This window comes from Leptodactylus fuscus, chromosome 5, assembly GCF_031893055.1.
Source record: "Leptodactylus fuscus isolate aLepFus1 chromosome 5, aLepFus1.hap2, whole genome shotgun sequence".
NCBI classification, from domain to species: domain Eukaryota; kingdom Metazoa; phylum Chordata; class Amphibia; order Anura; family Leptodactylidae; genus Leptodactylus; species Leptodactylus fuscus.
In genome coordinates, this window is record NC_134269.1 from 94,644,795 (window position 1) to 94,671,521 (window position 26,727).

Here is a 26,727-nt window from a genome sequence, read left to right on the forward strand (position 1 = left end):
GTCAATGGGAGCCTTTTTTGCAAGCAGATTCCGTGTGAACATACTTTCAGAAGCCTTTTCTCTAAGTAACTCACATGCCAGCATTAGTATATCCATTATCACGTGCCATTTCTGAGCTTGTGTCACACAAAATTTAACTAGACGATCTAAAGATGTGTCATTCAGCATCAGCCCTTTTAATAAACATGGTGTATTTTTAGGCTGCTTAGATTTACATTATTAGTAAGCTAGCACCATAGGATCTACCTACACAAACAGCAACAGAAATCACTGAAGCGTTTAGGCCGGCGATGCACAATACATTTTCAATGGCCATTTTGGCATGTAGATTCTGCAGACATTAAGGGCTGGCTAGGGGTCGAAAACTATTTTTATACCTCATATGCCAGAAATCTGGCATACACAGCCTATTAAATCTGCCCCAATGCTTGAACATGCTGCTGAATTTCATCAGTGAAATTTCATGGCTTTTGCTAGGCCTCAGCCACAGCTTTTATCTTTTACACTTCAAAGGTTGCGGCTACGGGTTGACATGCTACACACTGTGGGGAATTACATAATATAATGGTATCACTATTTTTCAGTTGCAAGTCATAACTTTTAATCTGCACAGATTATAATAATCATGTTCTTTGTAATAACCCTTACCTTCAGACATGTGTATCATTTAGCACTGCGGACCTGTCAACAGAATACAGGTTATCATTTTGTGGCAATTTTTTTTTTTTGTACTGCAGGCACCATCAGATACTGTGTGAATACAGGTATTTTTTGTCCTAAATGCATTTCTTGTTGAGGAGGATATATCCATACATAAAATACCTAGTACAGCCAGTACGCTCTAATACCAAAGCCCATGTAAATAATGGGAGTCAGGCAAGCATTCAGTGTGAAGAGGAGAATCTTCTCTAACATTTGTATTCATTTCAGATCAATAAGCTATATGAAGTAGTGACTATTAGTTTGTCCTTGTGTTTGTATTGTAAGTGGATAACTTATCATGGAATATGCACATGGAAACACATAAAACAAGTACACAGTCCTTCTGTTCGGTTTATTGTTTTTCCTGCATAACTAATCCTGCACAGGCAACTTCCAAATTAAAACAAAATAAATAGGAAAATTTATGTAAAACTGTTCTTGGTGTGAACAATAAGTGCACCATTGTACAATATTCAAGTACAGCATTGACCAGGGTCATCTTGGAAAACCTTACCAAGTCCCTTAGTCATTTACCCTGTCCCTCAAGAGAAATTCTGCTCTCCATTCTATTCAGCGAATGAGGGAAGGGCCAGTTCACTTTACCTTAATTTACAATGACGTAAGGACAAATAAAAATAAAATAAATTTCTTCCTGTTATTAAAATGAAAAAAAAAAAAAAAATTGCAGATGTTAAAAAAATGCCTTGTGGAACGTCATGTCTTCAGGTCTGGAGAGCAGGTACTCAAATCTGGAGCTCAGTAGTCTGTGTCAGATCCTTCAGTATTATCCACATTACGAGATAACATATAATTGTCCATGTCAATAGATCGGCAGTTGTTGATTGCATAGCGCAGGCGTTCGGCCATCACTGGCTGACTCGAATATGGAGGGAGTCTGAGCTGAAAAAAGCATGTCTGTGAGGTAGGCAGACTGTCGTGAGGCTGTAGATGGAAAAGCCAGGATTAATATAGCCATATATATGAAGTGCCCCAAAAATATACTAACCACTTGCCGGACAGGTATTACTTACCCTATCAACCTTCATGATCTGGAAGCGCTGTGAAATGTCCGCAGTGTTAGCTGGAAGTCGGGACCTGCCAGAAACAAACCTCATAAACAAGACTCGCTCCTCATTAGAAAATTCGTCTAGAGTCTGCCAGAACCACTGCACCAGCTGGTGTTGTTCATCGACTTCTCGGTATCGCACCACTTTCTTCAGAACTTCCACAGAGATCTCTGGCATCCCGCATACCATCTGTTCTAATTGCCTGGCAGTGAGAAGCGAGAGGAGGGGAACTGGCACAATCCATGACATCCCCTCTCGTACTGCTGCCACCTGGCATTGAAAAACAAAGGCATAGAAGTTGAACAACACATACATTTCTTCTTTACAATTGACATGCAATGCTTAACTACATGTGAGGTAGATTTCTCATGGAGGCTGCATAAAGATAGCACATACTGAGACAAAATGATTTGGAGTTTTAATCAGGTTATCGGTTTGTGTTTCTATCGTAAGTGGTCAATAAAATAAATAGAAAAATAATAAGTCATCATTTCTATCGCATGTTAAAGTTTTTCAGCGCTTCTCACCTGCCGGTCCATCTCATGCAGTCTGTAATCGATCGCTCTCTCTACATATTCCTTGCGGTTAGAAAAGGTCAAGGGTATGCTGTTCCCTCCAGGGATAATGGGCACCATTTTTCCATCAGCACTTTGACCCACAAAAGAATCAAGGGGTATCATCTACAAAGAGGTCAAATACATACATAAATGACAATAAGCTTAGGTTAAAAGCATCATCCTAAAGTATAGAACACATGTAGGTTTCCAAGCTAAAGGCAATGACTCGTCCTCTCTTCAGTAATCCCTGGCCCACACCTTCCCCTGAGGGTTCCAGCGTTACCACAAAGGCTGCTGTAATCCCAGGATGAAACATACACTGTACACTCCCTGCACAGCCGTATACTCAGGAGAGCACGAGACCAACCACTGAGCACTTGCAAGCCTATTTGCATGTGTTACCACACCGGTATCTTCTCACTTCTGTTTAAATTTCGTTTTTCAAGATAAGCTCATACATGTGTGTACATGTCTTGAGTTCTGCATTTTAGCACTTTTCCCTCTGCAGGCGCCATCTCTAATGCTCAGCTATCTCCGTGGTCTCCTATAGACAGCACATGGAGAAATAAAAGATTCTGCTCCCTAATTCTATATCTCAGAAACATCACAAAGGGCATTTTAGAGAAGTATGAAGCAGGACGGACATTAATAAAAACACTAGTTACAGTTAGAAACTTTCTATTTAGCGCCAGCAGCCTCTCACTTGGCTCTTCTCCCCTCTCCATAGACTTTTATTGTGAGCTATAATTTGACACAGCGATTTACTTGCATTTCTGATTTATGCAAAGTTTGCTTAAACATTAGTGACTACTGAAGTCCTAGCTGGGATGGTTTAATGGGATGAATTCCCATTAAATACCCAAAGTGTTTATATCAGGCATGCATGCCCATTTTTAAGATCCATTTATTTTACAATATCTTCATATGGTGTAGTTCAATGCTGAAAGTGGAATGGGAAATAAAATTCAGAAGCAAAACTAATGAAAAATATTAAGGGTATTTCAAAATGTAGATGCAAAAGCATATCAGATATTCCTGATTTTTTATTTTTTCTCATTTTTAAATAAAATGTACCGTATATACTGAAGTATAAGCTGACCCTAATTTTACAACAAAAAAATGGGAAAACTTATTGACTCGAATAAAAGCCTAGGGGGTGTGGGTGGGGGGGCGGGAATGCAGCAGCTACAGGAAAATTAAAAAAAATTAATAAATACCAATAAAATTACATTAACTGAGTGGGTTACTGATATATGAGAGACGTGGAGGTAAAAATTATTGCATTAAACACTATTAAGGCCCTTTATTAGTAACTCCATATGTCTCACATATTAGCAAACCCTTATATGGGGCACATAGGGGTTAATGTGAAGGACATTATGGGGTTAACTGCTATTAATGTGAGGCACATGGAGTTTCTAAAAATAAATTAATAACCTCAAATCCCTGACATTTATAGGAATCGTAATCCCAGTAAGTACCTGTGTGTTTTACTGTATGAGCTCCTGGATGCAGACACAGGAGCAGGGACCTGCCGCCTCCCAGGCTTTCATCTCTCTTGCTAGTGAAGGGGAAGTGTCATAGCATTCCTGTAGCAACCACTGAAGGACAATCCCCCTTCACTTAATTTATGCAGATCCTTGCAGTGTATGTGCTGCCTGACTCGAGTATAAGCCAAGGGGGGCTTTTTCAGCATAAAAACTATGCCGAAAAGTCGGTTTATACTTGTGCATATACGTTACGTTATGAGAGTATCATAAAACGTTACTGCATTTAAATTACAACCACTTTTCCCATCAGAAAGAAAAATGACAAGCAATGCCTTTTTTGTAAAAGTAGCCAAAGTAGTAATACATATCCTGCACAAACAGTGTAAAGCATTAAAAAAGAATAAGAAAAAAAAAATAAAAAATCAGAAGTTTGTTAAATTCTCCTCAGTTTCTCTATAGATGGAATGTGTTACCTCGTGGAAGGTCTCCTCAGTGATGCCGCTGTCTTCAATGTGAAGAATGCTATTAAGAGTCTGCACATATAGCAGATCAACCTCCTCAAGGTCCTCTAGCATTAGTGGGATACAGCACAGCTGTTTCCATACCAGGGGGGCAAGGTGCAGATCAAGTGGTTTCTTTGTGCGGATAGCCACACCCATAAGGATGCCAAGGAACTTGAACTGCATAAGGTGCTCATCCATTCCAGCAGATGGGTTAAACAAGAACCTTCAGAAAAATGAACGAGTTGTATTAGATTTCACAAATACATAAATATGCCACAAATACTCTGGTAAGATAAATAAATATACAAAGCAGACATATACATATAGCTAAGTGCTAAAAGTCTACTTAAAAAAAAAAAATATTATATATATATATATATATATATATATATATATATCTCAATAAATTAAATGGGACCCATTGGGTAAACAGAGTGTATTGTAGGCTCTGTTCACAGCTACTTTCTGCACATATTAGTGGTATAGCAGTGGTAGGCGTATAGCCTAATGTATACCTACAAAGTGTTCAAAGGCTTAAATGTTCCAAGTAAAAACTCAAAGTGGCTATTTATCATATGCTGGGCCGTTATGCTATGGCAAACCTTTTTTTTTAAATCTTTTACTGTTTACACAATTGACTATAATATAAAGTACACTTCTAGGCTCATTATGAAAAATCATGACTTCCATCTCAGAGATTCATCTAATTGAAATAAGTCTTTTATTCTATACAGGAAAAATACATCAATTTACAGAACAAAATGAAGGTAAACTTTGAAAAAAGAAATGAAGAATGAAAATAAAGTACTGTATATACTCGAGTATAAGCCGAGTTTTTCAGCACAGTTTTTGTGCTGAAAAAGTGCTCCTTGATTTTATCCTAGAGTCATTACGGTAATTTTCTGCTAGCAGGCCAGGAACGCAGACCCCGACCCCCCCAACCCTAGGGGGAGCTAATAAAATAGTTAAAAAAAAAAAAAAAAGTTTAAAAAAAAATGTAATAAAAAATAAAATAAATTAACATTGTAAATCACTACTTTCCCTAGAATATATATTAGGGCGGGTTTACACCAGCACCCGATCTCAGTTATGCAGGTTTCCGTTTTCTGTCAGCAGAAGACGGAAATCAACATTCAGTGTCTGCCGGTGAGCATCTTCTGCTCTCCGTGGCGAAAGTTTTTTTTTTTTTTTTTTTTTTTTACCAGACACAAAGTCCTGCATGTCCGACTTTGTGTCTGGTTAAAAAAAAAAAAAACCAAAAACCCCCGGTTTCGCTGTGGAGAGTAGAAGACGCTCACCGACGGACACTTTTCAAACCCATGAATGGGTTTGAAAACTGCCTGCCGGTTTCAGTCTCCTGCCCAGTTTCTCGGACAAAAAAAGGAAACCTACATAACGGAGATCGGGCGCAGGTGTGAACTTGCCCTTAAAGTAGAAAATTACTATGAAACAGATACACAATAGGTATCCCTGTGCATGTTCCAACTGGGGGGAAAACCCCCCAGACCTCAAACTCAGAGAAGGGGCAGACAGCCAACCAAAACACCACCTCCCCTTCCCCAGCAACCACTGCACCCAAAAATTCCAGCCATTTTAGTTTTTGAAATTCTCCATTAGCTGCTGCATTCCTCCCCTCCCCCTTCTTCGGCTTATACTTGAGTCAATAAATTTTCCCAGTTTTTTGTGGTAAAATTAAGGGCCTCGGCTTATACTTGAGCATATATGGTAATTGTAATCTCAGTGTCCACGGGTAAAATCCAAGCAGGAAAAAGTGCTCAAACACTTTTGCTGTAACTAGCTAATGCATTACCTGTCTCTGTTGTAACCCACTTCTGCTGTTGCATTAGGAGAAGGGATAAGAAGGTCAACTACTCCAGTTTCCAGCTCCTAGGAAAGGGAAATAGGAAATATAGCTGTAGTAAATGATTCATATAACATGTAAAAGTACAATGCTAAACATGGTTTACAAAAGCTGAAATCATAGAGAATGGGACAAGAGCAAACACCTCACCTGGCACATTTCAGTGATTGTATCATCAAAAACGCCCCCTGCGTCATCTGCACCTTCGCCAACCAATTTCACTTTCCAGGCTCGAGATGGGAGGCGCAAGTCAGATGCATTCAACTTTACCACTTGACGGGCAATTTGCACAAATATGGGTTTACACTTTCTACCCCTGAGAGGTGAGAAAGAAGAATTAGAAGGAAGTTGTATGAATGCCAACAAGAGATGCAGACAAGCAGCAAGACAGAACAAACCTGGTGGAGATTCTTTTTACTGTAATTTGAGGTCCATAGTTCTTTCCCTGAACCATCGTTTTCCCAATAGATCGGACCATGGGAAGTGTATAAACCCGGGGTGCCAGTAGGGGCCGAAGCTGGCCCTGTACTATACCCCATGTCCCAGCATTATAGTGGGAGGTACTACTCTGTAAAGATAAAAAAAAAAAAAAAAATCAAATATTGGAGGGAAGAGTTAAATATGATTACACATGATAATATATAAAAGATTATAGGTTTTTTTCTGGAATTAAATACTGATAACCTATACTTAAGTTACCAATATAGACAGACTACGCTGAGACCAGTATAGTGGCTGTGACAGGCATTGCAGTCCAGTTCTGTTCAGCTGACCATGAAGATGCCAAAGTCATCAATGCAAAGTTCTGGAATACCACTGTAAATATTGATGTAAAAATAACAATGATGGCAGTCTGCTATGTGTAATCATGTGGTGCATTTACTTGAGCAAGACCAAATTATTATTCCCCTCCGACGATCCTTGTGTATACTGAAATAGGCACTGCCATAAAAATGAGATTTCTTTTAGATTACCTGGTTATTGGGGCTAAGGTTTAACAGCCTCCAAGATGAATACATAAGATCAGAGAAATGATAAAGTAGTCGTAGTCTTGCTCTCACTGTGTGGGTACAGATGTCCTTCAGAGAACTGTATTGTGGTGGAACAACATCAGGGAGGCCCAATTGCAATGGCACAGACACACCTAAAGATTCAATAAAAGTTAGTTAAAAGTGATAAAACTGCAGACAAATACCAATAAAGTTAAAATCACATCAGTTTTCTTGTACTTGTAATTGTATTATATAACTTGTATTTGTAACAAACTGACTATTATGTCACTAGATGAGAACCAGAAAAATTTTTAAATCTTGATACTGGGACAAGTTACCTGGGGCACGCGGTGGTATGGGAGTAGCTGTCCAGGCAGCACTGTGACATCGTCCTGCTGAGATCTGACGAATGTTTTTGCCTTGTAATGCTGTGACCAAAGTGGGCTCACGTACATGATTGGTGTGACCAAGACCAAGCTGAAACATAAATAGTAAAAAGTCAGATAAATTGTAATCAAGCTTCTGGTCCAACTTTCACATACCTCAATGATAACCAAAGTAAAAATGGTTAGTAAAAATGGCTACTTCAACAAGTACTTTCACTACTCTTTTATGGACTATTCCAAAACATGCCATCTATGGATGATGGCAACCTTAGTTTTATTCTGTCAGCCTGTGCAGCTTTCCCTAATGTACAACTGTTACATATAATTTCATCCTAAAAATATACGAACATATCAATTTGGTTGAATTTATAGCTAACAACAGACCAAAAAGCAGCAAGAACTAGATGTATGGTTAGCTAAAGGTTAATTAAGCAGTTGCTATTGATTGTGCAGGAAAAGGTTACTTATTGCTAATAATATTATAAATGAGAATAAAGATGAAAGGAACTGTAACAAAGGAAGCCCACAATGATGGCGACGTCACTGACCTGTCCCTCAGAGTTGCTACCCCAAGCATATGCTTCACCAGTAGATGAGAGAGCCAACGTGTGCTCTGCTCCCACTGCTATGTCTTCAATGAAGATGCCCAAGAGACCTGGAACCAATTGGGGACGATTATGATTCCGAGCTCGACCCTCAGGCAAACCAATTAACCGATCTGGAGAACAATCAAAATTAGGTGTCAAGGTTTTTAGAATTATGCAAGAGGAGTTCATATTAAAAATGAGATATTATGTTTATATGTATACACCACCTCCAATACCGATTCTTTCCATCATTTGATGGGTGCCAACCCACTGATTCAAGGGCAGTGGGAGTATTTTTTTTCCCCCCAATATTCCTGAGCTGTGACTGGTTTTGGTGCCTGATGTGCTGATTAGGCCTCTCTACTGTCAAGAGGTCTCAGGCAAAAGTAGGCAAGGGGCATAAATCAGAGCTTTCTGACATTGTCCAACTATGACTGGCCAGTGTCAGAACCACATCCCCTTGACTCAGCCACCTATACTACCCACTTGACAGTAGAATCTGAACATTTTAGGCTCCAAAACTAACTGTACTGATTTCTCGTGAGCTAGAGAAAAAAGTTCCAACTGTGCCTGACTCAGTGAAGATGCAAAAATCTGGTGTTGGCAGAGGAAGTGAAAGATCCTCTCTATGGTGTAAATAAGGAGGGGTGTTACTCATCAAAGCACTCACCTTGACCAAAAGTGTAAACATGCCCATCTTTAGTCAAAGCGACAGAAAACTGTGTCCCACATGCCACCTTCTTAATGCCAATCCCACAGAGAATGTCGACTTTCTACATAAAAAAAAAAAAAATTAAGAAATAGCTAAGATATAAAATCCAAAACCATACATTCTCACATGGAATTCCAAGAATGACATTGTAAATATTACTTATAGGTTTATTGCAAACACAGATATCTGAAGACTTGAAATTCTATGTGGTAAAAGCAAAAAGAGAAAGTCACCTGTGGTGAAGATTTTGCAGTTGAATTTCCTAGACCAAGTTTCCCGTAATCTCCATCTCCGAAAGCCCAAACCAACAATCCATCAGCAGACACTACCAATGTATGGTTCAGCCCACAGGCCACCTGAAACATACATCATAAGAGGACATTTCTGGGTGCCATTGAAAAACACAGGCAAATTATTTACTTTTACATGTTATGAGGAGGTAATCTAGTAAGAACAGAAAACACAGGTTGCAAAGGCACATCTAAAGAATGGTTTACTGATCTTATAGTATCAGATGTGTTAAACAAAACCATAGGTGGGAAAAGGGGCTAAGATTGGTGTACACAATTGTCCAGTGTCTTTCAATAGATATGAAAAGCAACTATAAAACTGATGTTTGTGGCACTTTGGGTACTAGTAGTCTGGGTCCAAGCCCGTCACACAGTAGAGGATAAACTTCAGTACTCCAAAGATGTTTAATGTCAAAGATATAATAAATGTCTTAATGTCATGTGTAATGCAGAATATCTAATGTCAGAATCCCCCCCCCCCCCAAAAAAAAAAAAAAAAAAAAAAAAAAAAAAAAAAAAAAAGAATTCCCAAAAGTACAGCAAGTATAGTATATCTGTTTCAATATTCCACAAAGAACGGCGACGGTCTTCATCACACTCTGTGTAGACAAATGAAGAGGCGTTCCAGAATGGCGAAAGTCAGCTGTTGTCATTTTGGAATGCCTCTTCACTTGTCCACATAGAGTCTGATGAAGGCCCATAAGGCAGACACGTCATTGTACTTTGTGGAACGCTGAAACAGAACTGTACTCTGTGGAACACAAACAGATATTTACAGCTTTTTGTAGAATACTGGATTACTTGGAACTTTGATATTAAACTTCTTTGCATACAACCTCATTGGAGTGCTGAAATGTATTACTATTGAGCAGATAAAAGTAGTGTTATCAACAGCAGAGGCAGTGAAGGGTGTCATGTCTGGTTGACCAGTGGGAGAATACACCTAGTGCATTGTAGGAAATACAACTAGTGCAACAACGCAAGCTGAAGACCCCCTGCAAGCAGGGAGACAAGCTCCTGTAGTACAAGTATTGGGAAGGAAAAGGAAAACACTTAAAAATAAAAAAAAGAAAGAAAAGTAGCACACCTTAGAACAGGTTAGGTCTGCCACCTAGACACACACTAGGCTAAAAGAGATTTAAACACATACATACAAGGCTTGACCCCATAGTGGTATGTATTGTATGAACATACAATTTTATGGGAAACTGGTTAAAGACATGCTTTATTACAGTCACATTACCTGTCCAATGTGAAATCCTTCAAGAGCTGTCACACGCTCCGGCAGTTTCTTGTTAGATGTGTTTCCCAAACCCAAACGACCATAATCTCCATTTCCAAATGTGAAAAGTTTTCCATCTGCTGTCACCACTGCTGAGTGTTTAAAGCCACAAGACATCTAGAATTTGGTTCAGAGCAGACAAGAAGTGTAATAGGAAATGTTTTTTTCCACAAAGTCATAGTATCTTATTGATGCGATATGATAGTGTTAATGTCTTACTGATCAGTCTGTGCATTTCTTGTAAATCTATAGAAGTTTCATTCTATAACTTTTGTCTGTATTTATGTATAAATATGCTAGTCACACTATATTGCTCAGTAGATAAGCATTTTTTCAAATTCCTGTACCATAAATGGTAATGTTAAAAATCTGACCATTCAGCCCCTCATGTACCCGATGGGTACTATATATATCATTTGCCTACTGTTTTAGATAGTTTACGCTAACACTCTAAATGAATAGGTGTGTACCATGCAGCTCTGGAAGTTATGGAACGATGACTAGGCCCATTCATTTGAGCCTAATCCGGAGTGGAATGCCGCGACTGGATGCTGGTTCACTGTATGCACTGCACTAGCATCCAGTCGCGGCTAGCCATTTTTGGACCGGATTCTGAGGCAGTGTGAACCTGGATATTTTTATATGCTGAAGCTGGACTGCAGTATAATAACATGTACAGCTTGAACGTGGGCTCATGCACTGGACTTGGTGAATAAACTACAATGCTAATTCATTTTTATATAATTTAAATAGTCTATGCAGAGGATTTTATAAACATGAGGGAATGCCGGATTAGAGAACTTCAGACTTTTTTACGAGTGAAAGTGTGTCTCCTGCAACATCAGGACTTCACACCGGAGACGGCGCGCCTCTCTCCATACTGAGCTCCGTTTGTAGGGGCTGTTCAGGCCTCTAACATTTAAGGATGAAATATGAAGGACCAATCGCAAAGAAGTGCAGTGGAGGATGGTCAGTACGGGCACTGTAAATAGAGCGTGTGAGCTATGCATAGACACAGAAATTGATAAAAGAACATACCAAATAAACAACATAAACAAATAATATGAACCAAATATCATGGTGTGAAAATACACCGTATACCTGTATACAAGGGGGCAAAGAAAATGTTAAACAGACCAACTGTGCAGTAAGAGCACGAATCAACATGTGATGGGCAGATCGCTCGAAATTACAGGCTGAGTATGTAGTAAACGAACGAGTCCAACTCTGGAGGGACAAGTAAATTCCTTATTGCGGGTCACCCACATTATGCCAGTCCTTGTGCACTCGTGAGGGACATGCAGGGTGCTCAGATACAGAAGGGGGGGGGCAGGATCTCGGTGGTCAGGCGTCACTTGCGAAGAAAGGACATCCCCACGTCTGTCGAAGGAATGGAATGAATGACACCATTATGGGCTATCAGTAGCTTGGTGGGGAAGCCCCAACGATATCTTATACCAGTGTCCCTAAGAACCTTAGTAACAGGTGCCAGGTTGCGGCAGACCTGCATAGTAGCTGCGGATAAATCTGGGTAAAGGGAGATCTCTGCAAAGGGTGCAGGAAGAGTGCCACACTTTCGTGCCTCAGAAAGGATGGAGTCATTTGTGTGGTAAAAATGTACCTTGATCAGGACATCTCTAGGAGCCGTGGCAGGAGCCGAGCTAGCTTTGGGGATTCGATGCGCCCTATCCAGAGTAAGGTCCAGTTCAGTGAGATGAGGCAGCACCTTCTTAAACAGACGTTTGATGTAAGCAGACAAGTCTCCGGAGGAGACGGACTCAGGATTCCCTCGCAACTTAATGTTATTGCGCCTGAAGCAGTCCTCAGAGTCAGCAGCCTTGATTTTCAACCAGCAAACTTCCGCTTCAAGGGTAGTGTGAGTGTCAACTAGTTTGTTGTGTGCCACAGAGAACTCCTCCATTTTGCGCTCAACATGATCTGTGCGTTCCCCCAGGGCGTCAATATTTCACTGCAGTTTACCCACTAGAGAGGCAACACTCTTGTTAATCCCAGACTGTAAAAGCATCAACATGCCCTTCAGGGCGTCACAAGTGAACGGGTCAGTAGATGCAGGAAACTCCGAGATGTCAGAGTGACCGAGAGGGGAGTCTGTCTCAGGTGTGGAAAGTGCTGGTTGGCTATTCCGCTTGCAGGCCAGGCCTTTGCTGTTAGGGGAGCCATAAGGTGATGAGCTTGGGCCCCTCTTACAACCATCACCCAGGTGACTTTTCAGATTGGCATTTTGGGAGCCCGTCAAGTCGGGGCTAGAGTTCTCCTGGGGTGGTGACACCGTTGCAGCGGGGGAACTGGGGTTGTCCCCACATAAGGAGGGTTGACTCGCTGTGGACTGAGAAAATAATTTGGAGAGTTTCCTGTGAACACCTGAGGAGCGATTTTTCCTGGTCATTTTAATCGTGGCAGTGCGCAGTGGACGAAGGGCACAGTCCGATGAGGGGATGCTAGAACTTGACATACAGTAGATGTGGATCACAGATTGGGCGACAAATAAACTATATCCAGCTGTGAGCCGCGGTGGGCGAAACTGCCATTAAGTTACATCATCATGGTGAGAAAAAAGAAGCAGGCATCCAAGTCGCAACAGTAGACAAGTTATCAGAGGATCTTGAGGGAGAAGTGGAGTTATGGCACAATACTCTTCTCACCCCCCCAAACAAATGCCAGGAGGGAGTAGGAGATTTAACACAGTGCAGAGGCCTCCCACTGTCAGGGTTGCCAGGGGGAACAGCTGCAGGGCAAGTCTGTGTGCGCAGGCCCAATCAAGGGGTCTGGTGGAGAGGCAGGAGGGAGAATGAGGGTAGCTCTAGCAATGCAAGTGCAGTGCGTCTGCTGTGTCCAAGATGGCAACTCAGGGGTTAACTGTACCTGGTGCTGCAGTTGTTAGGCTGCCTGGCTGTGTAAAAGGGAGGGGGGGAGGGGATCACATCTGTGTCTAAGTTTCTCGGCTGTATAGCAGGAGATCTGTGTACAACAGGCAGGAAGTGGATAAGATAAGCCTATGCAAAGAATTTTTAGCTCTGTATCAGAAAATATTGCATGGAAAATGTAATAGTACCTGCACAACCTCCTCTCCTTGTAATGCTTCAATCTGCCTGGGTCGCCTTTGCCTGTCACTGTTTCCATGGCCCAGCTTGCCATAGTCTCCATCTCCCCAGCTGAACACTTCTCCACTCTCAGTCAGTGCCATAGAGTGGCCATCTGAGCCACAAGACGTCACTAGCTGTGTCACCACAAATCCTATTAAAAACATAAATATGGATTGAAGCAATCTGCACAGGTCAAGCTGACATTTTGGAACTAACAGCAATAAAAAGACAAGTCTCTTAGTATGACTGGCTGTATTCATGAGCCTCCGAGTGAGAGTCACAAGAAATTATTGAAGAGCAGATTTCAGATAGAAAGTAACTAACGCTAGGTTCACACCTGCGTTCACGGTCTCCGTTCTATGGTTTAGAGTACTGCATGTCCGACTCTGTGTCCGGATTATAAAACCCGGTTTCGCAGCGGAGAGCGCAAAACGCTCACCACCGCTCACGGCCGGACATCTCTCTCACCCATTCAAATGAATGGGTGAGAGAGACTCCTGCAGGTTTCCGTATCCTGCCTCTGTTTTAGGCAGGAAACGGAAACCTCAAGTACGGAGAGGGCAATGCAGATGTGAACGAGCACTTACTAATAAAATAAGGTAACACTAAGTGAATTACATATATTGGGGAAAGTTAGATAATTATAGAAAAAAAATCATCACAGATTTCTGATTTAATAAACGCTGCATATTACGCTGACAGATCTGCTTTAATACCGGTTACATGCTGCAGATTTGCTATAAGAATCAGATATTAAGCGACTGAAATGTCATCTTTTTGGGGAGAATATAACTGCAGTCTGAAGTTTCATCTTTCAAATACCGTCCCTATATTAATTGTCACCATAAATGTAAATTGAAGCATAATTACTTATTTTCATAGATTTTATGGTTACTTATAGACCGCACAAAACAATTATTCAGGTATACTTTACCTTGAAGAGCCGAGATGACAGTCAGGACATGAAGGTCATCTGAATTACCTTGACCAAGACGACCATAACTACCCTCTCCACAGGCTAACACTGTGCCATTAGCTTGGATGACAAAGGTACAATTCTGACCACAGATGACCTGGGGGACACAGTTAAACATTGGACATTCACTTTACTATAAATTAACCCTATTACTGCCAGGGGTTTCTGGATATTTTGCACCCCTGGTAGCCAGAGCAATTTACAGTTTTGAGATCGAAAAATAAAACCTAAATTACACGCCGTAAAATGCAAGTGCACCCCTAAACCCTATACATTTCTTGAAAGTAGACAACCTGAAGATTAAATCTGTCTCAATGGGTTAACAATAGCCACATCCACCTTCATGTAACTATGGGACACAAACAAATCCTTTGAAAAAAAAAAAAAAAAAAAAATGCGCTAAAACATATATTTGCACCTAAAACTCCTATTCAATCGTACATTCACACAAAAAAAATCCATTTAAAATAACAAGAGCTCATACCCTCAAAAACACTGAAAAAGACAAGCAAAATTTTGCAGTTATTCACCAATATGTCAAAAATGTAATTTTTTGGAGATTGCACAGGATACCGTATATAAAAACATAACTTAATATTTCATACATACAACTTTGCAGCAAACATGAAAATATTCTGGTTTATCTTGCCACCTGTAGTCTTTCAATAAAAAATCCCTCTCTTTGCTCCCAAGATTCAGTACCTGCTGTGCCTGAGAGAATGAGGTTGCTGCAGATGGAATCATCACATTTCTGCCAGCTTCTGCTAATTGTCCATGCCGTCCAGCACCCCACAGATATACATCACATTTGCCTCCAAGATGCCAATCCTGTGATGAAAAATATGATGTTGACTGTAACCAAAAAGCATTGTATACCATTTTTCAAGGGTAGTACTACACAAAGACAATTGCATGATCTCACAGCTAGACTATGAGATAACAATTCTTGCAATCATCTCAACCAGCAATTTTACCTTCCCCTTTTCATAGAACAAAATAAAAAGGAAAATCAGGCCCACTCCTGGCTGTAAGGACTAGTTCACACGAGGACAAGGAGCTGGATTTTTACAGCGGATTTCACCTCAAAATCCACCTCCATAGAATGGGTGGTCCATGTAGAGGGCTAGCTTTTTTTTTCCCGCTAGAGTTTTTTTCCGCTAGGGGAAAAAAGCAGCGACATGACCTTTCTTCAGGCGTTTTCCGCATGAAGAAAGCAATAGAAGTGAATGGGAAGCGAAAAATGCACGTTTTTTGCGGCCCATTCTGTTTACAGGAGGGGAAAACCGCCTGGCGTTTTTTGAAGAGGCTTTTTTTAAAAAAAAAAATTTTTTCAGAACCAAAATAAGCCACATGTAATTTGTGAACTAGCCCTAAGGCAGCTGTCTGCAATGATAGTTGAGATTTTACTATTATCTACCAGATAATAATAATAATAAGGTATGAGAAGGAAATTAACATTTGTGTTTCATCAAGATTCACACAGGTTCTGAAATATGAAAAAAATAATATACAAATTAAATATACATATTAAAGTAGGTCAACTCACCTCTGGTCTCGAGATGGCCCATGACATAATTTGTTCATCTGTCCCACTGATCCACTTACTGTTATCCTGTGGACATAGTAACAAATCTGAATATATTCAGAAGGAAGGCATATTCACACTGAGGAAACACTTCTGAAATTAGCACATTTTCTTGGAATTTCTTGTGCCACTTATCTATCTATCTATCTATCTATCTATCTATCTATCTATCTATCTATCTATCTATCCATCTATCTATCGATCCATCTATCTATCGATCCATCCATCCATCCATCCGTCCGTCATCTTCTATTAGTGAAATCATAATGATTTCCATACTTTGTACTGAAGAATGGCTAACAAACCTGAAAAATCTGTATGCAAACTGGAGTAATAAAACTGAGCTATTTTAAAGGATATGTTCATATCTGGCAGATTTGTTGCATATATCTAAATAAGGTTGTCTCTACACCAAGTGCATGGATTCCATCCAATTTCGATAAAGGCAGCCTCAGAAACTTTTGCAACAAGTTTGCCACATGTGAGCATATTCTTAGAGTGTTAACGTTGCCATATACATTTAATATGATAATTTGGGGAATGATAACTTTCTGCTCAAAACCCAAACAAATGATTAAAAAAATAGTTCTAGTGTTTTAAGATCTTCTTGTGAAAATTAACATTTTATAAAGGCAACCAAGCAATGTACATTCACACAGCAATTTTTTTTTTCATACCATTAAAAGTCTTAGTTCTTCCTCTGGAACTGGTTCCAAATCAGGAACGGCAAAGGATTCTGGAAATGAAGCCCCTTTAGCCAGAGCTTCAGCAGCTTTAACAGTGGTAGAAAAACATTCCAACCATGACCATTCTGCAGGATTCCACGAGGAAGGCTCTGGTGGTGCTGAGCGGTGGTGTGGAGGGATAGGTGGGTTGCACAGAAGCTGGTCCAGATTCAGTCCCACAGCCAGTGATGCTAGGCACTGCATGTAGGGACTATGCACCAACTGGTCCCCACACACAACATGAGGCTATAAAATGAGACACCCATAATAACACAAGTTATCGAACAAAAAAAAAAAAAAATTTCTACTTTGCAAAGTTAAGTTTTTAGAAGGTATCAGGAAAAAAAAAAACAACAAAACTTGTAGGGTAAAGATAAGAAAGACTGACACTGTAAACGTTACCTTCTCGTATGTATACTGTTCCTGAAGCATGATGGGAAGGCGCTCCAAGAAGGTTTGCATACATGGTGCCATGTTCAGTCCAGAAATACCTTGGTGCTTCAAAGATGTTCTGCAGGTAGCCAAAACATGATTGGAAGACATCCACTCCGGTGTGCAATTTACCACCAGAACATCCTACAAAATAATAAGAACACTAATTCTTGTATTCTTGAGCTGGAGTTATTCAGAGATGCTAACAGAAGCATGCTTCCTGACTGCATCCCTGACAGCAGAAAGCAGAGGCATAGCTAGTCTAGCTAACACCATATACCACAACAAGACAGACTTAGAACATGCTTCTATCATGGCAATGTTTATTGAACGTTTATGAGACAAGAGATAACAGTTGAAGACTTTGGACCATTTTAGAGGCAAGCATTTACAGGAGTTTGTAAGTAAAAGAAAAAAACAGGATGAAGGGTGGAAAATATTACTTACGCTAGGTTCACACCTGCGTTCAGCCTACCGTTCTGTGCTTTCCGTCTTCTGCATGCCAGAAGACGCAAAGCACAGACTGGGTCCGGCCGTGAGCGTTTTATGCTCTCCGCCGCGAAACCGGATTTTTTAATCCGGACACAGAGTACTGCATGTCCGACACATGGGTGAGAAAGACTCCTGCAGGTTTCCGTCTCCCGCTCTGTTTTATGCAGGAAACGGAAACCTGCAGAATGGAGACCACAACGCAGATGTGAACGAGCCCTTAATGCTACTTTACTAAAACAGACACGTGAAGAAAACAGATATATTCTGCTTGGAGAGGACCTTCCTAGAGGAAGACTTCATTGTGAAAAATACTTGAAGTAAAGTCCTTCTACAAACCCTAGGAAATAAATCATCAGTAATGCTCTAAGAGACCCCTTCTAATGAAAGCAATAGGAGTCCAGAACCCCTGTTGGAACGTAGTGGTAGTCACACACGTCCACTGCCACTTCATTCAGAGACGAAAGTACTGATGCAGAAAGCCAAGCACTATTCTCAACTATCTTCATCAGCCCCACAGACTGTGTATGGAGAGGAAGCAGTAGGTGATATGGTTTGTGGGTCACTGCCTTTGATGTAACAGTAACTGAAGAATGAGATACTTACCTTTGAACGATTAGAACAGGCAGCAACTCCCACATCAGGAATCCAAGCTGTAGTTGTAACTGCTCCAGAACCAGTTACTACAGACTGCATTATGGAGCCATCCTGAAAAGGACATAACAGACATTAATGCAACACATGAAGGAATTCTAATGCTTTGTAACAAATAGGTTTGGATCTTTCTGCCTTACCCTTAAAGACCAAATGTTCAATAGACCACCAAGTCCACCAGACACCAAGGCTAGCCCATCATGACTGAAAGCCACAGTACGTACAGGAGTAATGTGACCTTTCAACTTGTAAGCACAGCAGAGGCCTTGAGGCTTCTTACAAAGATCCTTATATGAAAAAGAACAGAGAGCGATTATCATTAGAGATAGATAGCTATAGAGATATGCAATTATCTATCTATGCACACCCAAACACAAATAAGCTGTTGCTTATTGTACAACAGCTTCTAATATGTAAACTTGATTAGGATTTTTAAATGAGAATACAAAAAAAATAAAAAAAATTTTTTTTTAAATAACTGAGTATTCCGTAATAGCAGCCCATCTCATCACTGACCTTGCTAGAAGTCTGCTCCTTCCATTCCTCTGCTGTTGTTGAACTAGACTGAAATGTACCTGGAGTGATCTGCGGAACTGTCCACACGCATACCAATCCATTTTGGCAACCACTACAATGAAAGAAAAAGAAAAGAATTGAAAAAAAAATAAACAATGTCACAACAATTTATTATGTAAAGAAAGGAGCTGCATATCAGTCACAGGGGCTTTGCCCTGTTCTGCTCTTGGTTCCCATGTAGTATGGTTAGAGAAATCCTGTCTGACATCAATAAGTAAAAAGGTAATTGTAATAGCAAACAAATTACTATAATAGTAAGGTAAATAGGGGTTCTCCTACCACTGTCAAATATTAATTATTACAAGTAAATAATATTGTTATGCAATTTGCTATGACGAGGAATAGAAAATTTTTTATACACCAGCTGTGCAGCGTTAACCATCAAACCTGGATTGGAACAATAAAGAAGGATCAACAGCTTGCAGATTTAGAAAAAGAAATGATTGAAATCAGGTATGAGTCGTGCCATACCACCCAACCAAGCACTACTGAAGTCAATGAGGGTAAAGTCACTTACGTTGCTAGCATGAGCTGTGGACTGTCAGCTTTTCCTACTAAACCACACCAAGCTGCTGTGTTCACATAGGATGGATGAGTCAGAAAGTACAGTGTGTTCCAGCTGCCATCTACGTTTCCCCACAACTTTACAGTGTCTTCTTTAGCACAGGTAAGCAGCATTTGGCCAGTTGGATCCCATTTCAAGTTAACAAACATTTCCTAGAAAACCCACATCATTTAAGTATACATGTAAGATGCCTGAATTAGGCAGAAGTCAATGAAGGACAATAACAGCGCACCTTATGGGCATCAATGAGAATGACTTCTTTATCAGCTGCTTCTTTGTTTCCAATCAGTAACTTCCCATCAGCATATCCAATCGCAAACGGATGATCTTCACTATACCAAGCAATGCAGGTCACAGTCACTGCCAGCAGCAAAAAGAAAAGTGAAACGTATAGCAGATGACTGTCTAGCCCACAGATGTAAGCCCTTTATTAGATAGGGGAAAAAGGTTGTAGCTGCCATACAATTCCATCGGAAACAAAAAGGATGGAAGAGTTAACAATTCACTCTGATCTATGACTCCCCAAGACATCAGTTGTCCTTGAAGGCACTGAATGGTAAAATCTATCAATAAAAATGTTATGTGTGGGGTCAAGAACACAATGCAGTTATGAAGGAGCTGTAACACATAGTACAAACCTTCTTTTCTATAACAATGTTCCAGTTCTAAGCGTCGCATGCTGGTAGCATCTGTCACTTCAATGAGACCCAAAGACCCATCCATGCGACCAACCAACAGAGACTCTGGAAGGTCAACGGGCCATACACCACCTGGACAATGTTCAGGCCATGCAATTGATGAAATCCAATGAGGCTGAACATCCACAAGGCCCTTTCCTCCTGTTATATAAAGGTTTAGAAAAAATATAGAATATCTGAAATTATTTCTAGACTATTAAACAGATACAGGTTTTCTGTATAAAACAGAGGATTACTTACAAACATTTTCTATGCAATAACATCAATATTAATATACTAATTGTATGTTACTACAGAATATAAAGGCAGATACCATTGAGTTGCCAGATGTTGATTGTTTTATCTAGGGCTCCAGCCAGATATCGTCCGCTAACACTCCAGCAGACAGGAGACAGAGCAGGGTCAGCCTCTTCTGGGGATCCCTCTCTTAAGCGGAGGAGGAAAAAAAAAAGTTTAGAAGAATGAAGATAAATGGCAGCATCAGTAAAAGGGTTGCTACGGAAATGGAAAGCCATAAAACACCAGTAACTGATTTTTAGTCTAGTTTTGACATTAAAACAGACAAAAAAGACAAATGACAGGAAACTTTGGAATACGTACTGAGCATAAAGTTATTACACAATGCTCTATAGCCTTGTCAGGTAATTGATACAGAACCCGACTATTCTATATGCATAAGGATTTAAAATAATACATTGATATTTATATATTTATACTAGGTGACAGGCCAAAATTGTGAATACAATCTACATTTCAACAAAATTCAAGGATCCATTTAGCAGAGAGTGATTTTCCTTTCTCTGCTGTAACTTTTTGATGAAAACTTGGAAAAAAAAAGAGCTGGAGCGAGGAGGAGAAGGGTGTGACCGTACGCCATCAAGACCGTGCTCGTCTTAGGCTGTTTAACATAAATATTATAACATGGTGGCTCAGTGGTTAGCATCAATGCCTTGCAGTGCTGGAGTCCTTCCACTCTCCAAAGAAATAAAATGGAATTTGGACTGTGGACCCTACTTGGGACTGCCTTGAAAATACCTCTGTAAAGCTCTGTAGAATATGAGGTCACTATATAAAACTAAGTAATATTAAAAATATAAATTATTACATGAGGTGTAAAGACTCTTTAAAACATATTCAGCTCAGTCAGACTGGGCTCTCTGTGAACCTGGGGATTGCAGCAGCTGCCATAAGCCTATAAGCGGACTGATCTGCTTATCAGGCTGTACAGGCAGAGTTATTTTGTTTGAGGTACCAGGCACGAAACGTGCATTGGGTTAAACTGGACATTTGTTTTGTTAGAGCCAGGGAGTCAAAGGATTTCATTTTGCCGGTAATGCCCGGTTCACATATGCTGATGTGTTCCGTCCGTAAGGGTCCGCATGAGGACCCCTAAAGATGGAACACAAGCGCAACTGCAAGCGCTGTGCAGTTCAAGCACATGGACCCCATTATAGTGTATGGGGGATGTGCACTTGAACTGCATAGTGCTTGCAGTTGTGCTTGTGTTCCGTCTGTAGGGGTCCTCATGCGGAATCTTATGGATGGAACACATCAGCATATGTGAACCAAGCCTTAGTTTTATTTCTGGTATGACAACCTACAAGACTCTTGCCTTGTAGACTGCCATTTTGGTGTGTACCTACTGCAATGTGTCTGCCTAAATTAGAGAAAAATGTTCCGATGCAAAATCCACTCACCATTGTTCACTAAACTTTTTTTTAGACTTTAAGGCTAGGTTCACACTGCCTAGCCTTAAAGGCTAGGCAGTGTGAGTCTTGGAGCTGATTTTAAAGGTTTCTTATTATTATCAATGGAAGGCAGCAAGGAACACTTCATTTTTCAGGTGATGGGCAAATAAAGCATTTTGCTCAATCTTTCTGCAGATTCCACAACTGATTTACCTGCAGAATCCACAACATGAGGCAACATAGCCCCATTATGTGAGGGAATATTCAGTGATAAAGCTGCAGTGGAAAGCCAAAGTCTCTTCAGCTTTCTGCCACAGGGTCGGAATTTGGAGATGAACCACAGTCGGAAAACCAACTTGAATTCCTCTGGAGAATGTGCTGGGTGAACCTATCCTTATAGTGTGTCATTAAAAGGCAGCATAGCTGGATCTGGCAGGAAGTACTCACGGTTTCTGGAAAACACATGTCTGCTGCAGAAAATACTGATTTCTAGATACATTCCACACTCTGACTGTACCATCAGAGCCACTTGTAGCCAGCAGACCCTTCTTATTGCACCAAACAGAGGTGATCACCTGCAAACAAATTACATTTCATTATTTAGTTTTATTTATAGCCTTTAGAACACTTATTTTGCACATATCCTTTTCATTGCCGAATGTAGGCTTGTCCTTTTTAAATACACCTCTAAGTATAATATTTAAATAACTGAGTAGCAATGCAATTTGAATTTTGTACTAACTTGCGACATCTTATTAAATCTAGAACCAGAATCAAATATCCTGGCATCTTCATACAGTACATCTCTATTAAAGGGGTAGCCCTTATAGATTGGGAACAAATCGCTGTTAAAGACGCGGTCTGGAATTTAGATCTGCAATGGGATCTCAATGCCGAATAGTTTTCAACAGTGAATCACTCCGGATCTGTAAGGGCTATCATGAAAATATTGATTCTCATTTTTAAAATGAATCCAAAATAAACTTCATAGCTCTAACCAATCCTGTGATATCAGCATTAGTAGTAAGGACATATTAGATAAATCCTCGGCTAGGGAAAGTGCCACCCTTGGAGGATGTATAGATACATGGTTGGCAGGGAAAGGGTTATATGTAACTTACTCTGTTCTGATGTGCCTCCAGTTTAGTAAAGGAACATTTTCTCAAGTCTCCAGCCATATCAGCAAGAGTTTGGGGGGCACTCTGATTATCCCGATCATGGGCAGCCAAGGTGCGAACTAACTGCTGAGCAGCCCACTGCCGATGCTGTGAAGATAATCGTGAAGACAGGCAGCAAGCGGCTAATGCATTTGCCAGTTCTAAGGGACCTGCAGTATACAGGAAGCAGAAAAATAAACAACTTTCCGAGAAAAAAAGAAATTCTAAATACCTAAGGTAGGTATGCAATGACTCATACCTCTTTTTTCCATCTCTGATTTGTCATAGTTTGGTCGCAATTTAGCCCCTTTATCTGCCAGCAAAGCCACAAGCGCTTGTGTGACTACAAAGTTGGGAGAAGTAACTAGCTTGTTTTCCTCTGCAATACCCCGCAGAAAACTTGGTAAGAATTTCCTCTGTACAGGGTCATCCACAGTAGTTAGATTTACACCAGTGGCTGCAGATATTAAATTCTGAAAAAAACAGCAAGCAGTTATCATAATACTAACTGCAACAAACAGATTCCCACAGTAGTTATATCACAAATCAAAGAGTGAGTGTACACTCCTCTCTCTCTGCTGTGTGCTCTTTGTGAGAGCAGGGAGAGGAATCATCATCATCAGCAGTAGTAGCCTGTGCTGTACACACAGCACAAGGTGCTCGATGAGACTTCCGGGGTGCTCGCTGGAGCCTAATTAGCATATAAATAAAAACAAGCTCATTCAAAAATTACTGAGGTAATTTACATACAAAAGGTATGTGTGGAATAGCCTTTCTAAAGGTTATGCAAGTATGTGCTTAGCTAAAAATGACTTTTCCCAATGATCTTTAAGAAAGTTGTTCAAAGTAAATATCTAACCTGGGTACAAAGCTGGACAAGAAGTCGAGCAGCACTAGGTGTGCTGGATGCCAGGCAGCCAACAGCTGTGCTCAGGTATGCTAGGCAGGAAATGGGTTTGCTGGTTTTGCTATGTAAACCACGTGACCGGTCAGAAGAATTAGACAATGTGTTTGAAGGACTGGTGGAGAGGCCAGCTCTACCTGCTGCAGCCAAGCACATGAGGCGGACCAGAGTACGGATATCAGTCAGACCTAGAGACTCCAAGCCTGCAGCAAGGCTACAACTAGATCCACTGAAGAAGAACATTGAAAGAAATTACTTTGGTTATTTAAATTACAAAATCAATTAAAAAAAACTGAAAAACTATTCAATACATATTTTAAAGCTATACATAGTAAACAAGTATAAATGATAAAAAGTACAGACCTAACAGAAAGCAGTGAAAGTGCACGCATCACCATGGTACGTGCCAGAAGGACTTGTGCTGCAGCTATCACCCTGCGCAGGGCCATCACACGGTCATGAGGATTTACCAGAGCTGCTGCCTGTTCTCCCAGAGTTATTCTGCCTGATGAGCTCTTCTCCATAGCACCTTGGCAGCCTGAGGAAGAATACCAATATGACTATACAATATAGATGTATAGTGGCAGAACATTAATCCACATGTACTAAACGTGACAAAAGACAGCTCTACAAAATGTCTCAAACCACAACTGACTGCATCTCTATGGCAATGTACCTATTTGCATTAGTGTTTCCTCCATGCTGTTGGTGGCAGTTACCATGGCTATAGAGGCCCCCAGGGGATCACTGTCTGGAAATTGCACTGGCTCTGGCACAATCCTTCGATCATTAAGGCCAAGCGGTCCAGCCAGAAGTTCAAATTCTTCTTCTCCGGTCAACTTATCATCTTCATCAACATCCAACATGTCCCAGTCTTCTGTGTAATGAACAAAATAATGGGAAAAACTAATTATGAAGACAACTATGTAGATGAATGGCATTTATACATAACCCATAACAGGTTCAGTACTCAAGAAACCAGATATACTTGCCTTCATAAACACTGTCTTGTTTGCCAATCAAGTCAGGAGCATGTCCCTTGTACCTAGAGTACAGCAATGTTAATAAACTTTGTATATTACATTAAATTATTTAATATAGTAGTTTATGTGTGTATTAACAGAATCAGGGCAGGTCAAGCCCCACTGAATGGTGGCATTTTACTTTGATTGCTACTGCCATCAGCCTCTAAGGTGTAGATTGAGGGTGTAGCTAGGGTAGTATCACCGTTAAAACCGCTGTGAGATGTAGTGAACAGCGGCATAACATCTTAAGTGCTGTTATTTTAGCGGTGGCATTTTGCCTTGATTGTTACTACTATCAGCCTCTTGACTATGCTATTAATAGTGTTTGTGGCATAGTCAGTTTATTCAGCCATACACTGTTGCCTACTGGCTAACACCAGGTGTGGGGATAGGTGGACCTGAGTCACTAGTGGTATCACCAGAACCTGGTAGTCGGTAATAATTCATCCTACCTTTCTTGCCCTAGACATTATCAGCAGATGACTGTTGGAGTTGTGGCTGTGATAGATAAATATATTAGCCACTCTCCTAGATTTTGTGTCACATTCTGATGCTGTCCAAGTGTTTAAATGTGCAATATTTTAAAGGAGCATTTTCTCATTTTAAACTTTATGATTAAAAAAGTATTAATCGTAATTTTCTCCTAAATGGTAGCAAATGTATTGCCAAAAGGTCTTACTTCTCTGATGCAGTTGCTTTTCGCTTGCTCTTCAGACTCAGATACTTTTCACGGCAGCTACCACACAACAGATAGTATGGATTCCCACTGCCACATTCCCCTCCAAACCAGCCATCCACATAAGAGCCATTACTACGGTATCCCTGCCGGTTGGCACTGTGTCCACAGCCTGGGTGATACCTCTTCATGTGTTGATTGAAGCTGAGTACACTTGCCTCACACAACTCACAGATTACCACTTCTTCCCTTTCATCAGTTTCACAGACATGCTGTAAAAAATACAATGTTTTCAGTTGAGAGCATGACTGACAATGGTGGCTTCGAAGACAAGCAAGGCAGAAGCTGAGCACAACATGCATGCTATGCATGCTACACCAGTCGTATTATGAATTATGTAATGTATAAGAATTAGCAAGAGCTATATACCGTATTTTTCGGACTATAAGACGCACTTTTTTTCCCCAAAATTTGGGGGGAAAAGAAGGGTGCATCTTATAGTCTGAATGTGGCGCCTGGCATCCGATGTAATAGAGAGGCGGAAGCCGGCAAGTGATAGACGCCGGGGCCTGAGACATCGCTGCGCTCCTCTGTCCTGCATGAAGCCAGCAGCGGGAGGAGTGATGCTATTCCGCTCCTCCGTCCCCCCGCCGCTGGCTTCAGGCAGGGCAGAGGAGCGATGTCTCAGGCCCCGGCACCTGTGATGGCTTCTATCCCTCCCCGGCATCCGCCTCTCTAGTACAGCGGATGCCGGGTCAGTATCGGTGGCCTCTTCTCCCCCGGGGCCGGTCCCCACCGGCCCCGTACCTGTGACGTTGCAGGCCGGCTCCTGCGCGGCGATATCGCAGGAGCCGACCTGTTCGGGTGACAGCCGGGAGCCTAATGGGGCTCCCGGGCCTGTCACGGCTATATTAGTATTGCGGCTGGTCTCTATGACCAGCCGTAATACTAATAGACAGAATGTCCCATAGACGGCAATACAGTTGTATTGCCGTCTATGGGACTTGCAATCAAGTGACCGCAGGTTCAAGCCCCCGGGGGGGA

The 26,727-nt window shown here is 40.9% G+C and overlaps 1 protein-coding gene across 6 annotated transcripts in view; it reads right to left on the reverse strand.

Annotated features, from left to right (window-relative positions):
* Positions 1–1,039: 1,039 nt before the first annotated feature.
* HERC1 (HECT and RLD domain containing E3 ubiquitin protein ligase family member 1) overlaps positions 1,040–26,727 on the reverse strand; it is an 87,399-nt gene continuing 61,711 nt past the window's right edge. For 5 of the 6 annotated variants that reach the window (XM_075273787.1, XM_075273784.1, XM_075273789.1 and 2 more), the window contains exons 46-79: positions 25,687–25,955; positions 24,975–25,027; positions 24,659–24,859; positions 24,346–24,520; positions 23,938–24,211; positions 23,338–23,551; positions 23,043–23,248; positions 22,369–22,496; positions 20,547–20,659; positions 20,174–20,374; positions 19,768–19,895; positions 19,488–19,687; positions 18,911–19,022; positions 18,535–18,681; positions 18,347–18,448; positions 17,222–17,395; positions 16,772–17,065; positions 16,056–16,121; positions 15,212–15,337; positions 14,468–14,606; positions 13,503–13,684; positions 10,391–10,546; positions 9,091–9,213; positions 8,816–8,918; positions 8,107–8,276; positions 7,511–7,649; positions 7,155–7,324; positions 6,579–6,748; positions 6,331–6,496; positions 6,130–6,206; positions 4,290–4,542; positions 2,297–2,449; positions 1,734–2,039; positions 1,040–1,644 (exon numbers count right to left, since the gene is read on the reverse strand). In XM_075273787.1, coding sequence (XP_075129888.1) covers positions 1,459–1,644; positions 1,734–2,039; positions 2,297–2,449; positions 4,290–4,542; positions 6,130–6,206; positions 6,331–6,496; positions 6,579–6,748; positions 7,155–7,324; positions 7,511–7,649; positions 8,107–8,276; positions 8,816–8,918; positions 9,091–9,213; positions 10,391–10,546; positions 13,503–13,684; positions 14,468–14,606; positions 15,212–15,337; positions 16,056–16,121; positions 16,772–17,065; positions 17,222–17,395; positions 18,347–18,448; positions 18,535–18,681; positions 18,911–19,022; positions 19,488–19,687; positions 19,768–19,895; positions 20,174–20,374; positions 20,547–20,659; positions 22,369–22,496; positions 23,043–23,248; positions 23,338–23,551; positions 23,938–24,211; positions 24,346–24,520; positions 24,659–24,859; positions 24,975–25,027; positions 25,687–25,955 — 5,676 coding nt within the window. In that variant the 3' untranslated portion in view covers positions 1,040–1,458. The remainder of the gene's footprint in view (positions 1,645–1,733; positions 2,040–2,296; positions 2,450–4,289; positions 4,543–6,129; positions 6,207–6,330; positions 6,497–6,578; positions 6,749–7,154; positions 7,325–7,510; positions 7,650–8,106; positions 8,277–8,815; positions 8,919–9,090; positions 9,214–10,390; positions 10,547–13,502; positions 13,685–14,467; positions 14,607–15,211; positions 15,338–16,055; positions 16,122–16,771; positions 17,066–17,221; positions 17,396–18,346; positions 18,449–18,534; positions 18,682–18,910; positions 19,023–19,487; positions 19,688–19,767; positions 19,896–20,173; positions 20,375–20,546; positions 20,660–22,368; positions 22,497–23,042; positions 23,249–23,337; positions 23,552–23,937; positions 24,212–24,345; positions 24,521–24,658; positions 24,860–24,974; positions 25,028–25,686; positions 25,956–26,727) is intronic. The other variant, XM_075273785.1, reaches the window with a different exon arrangement.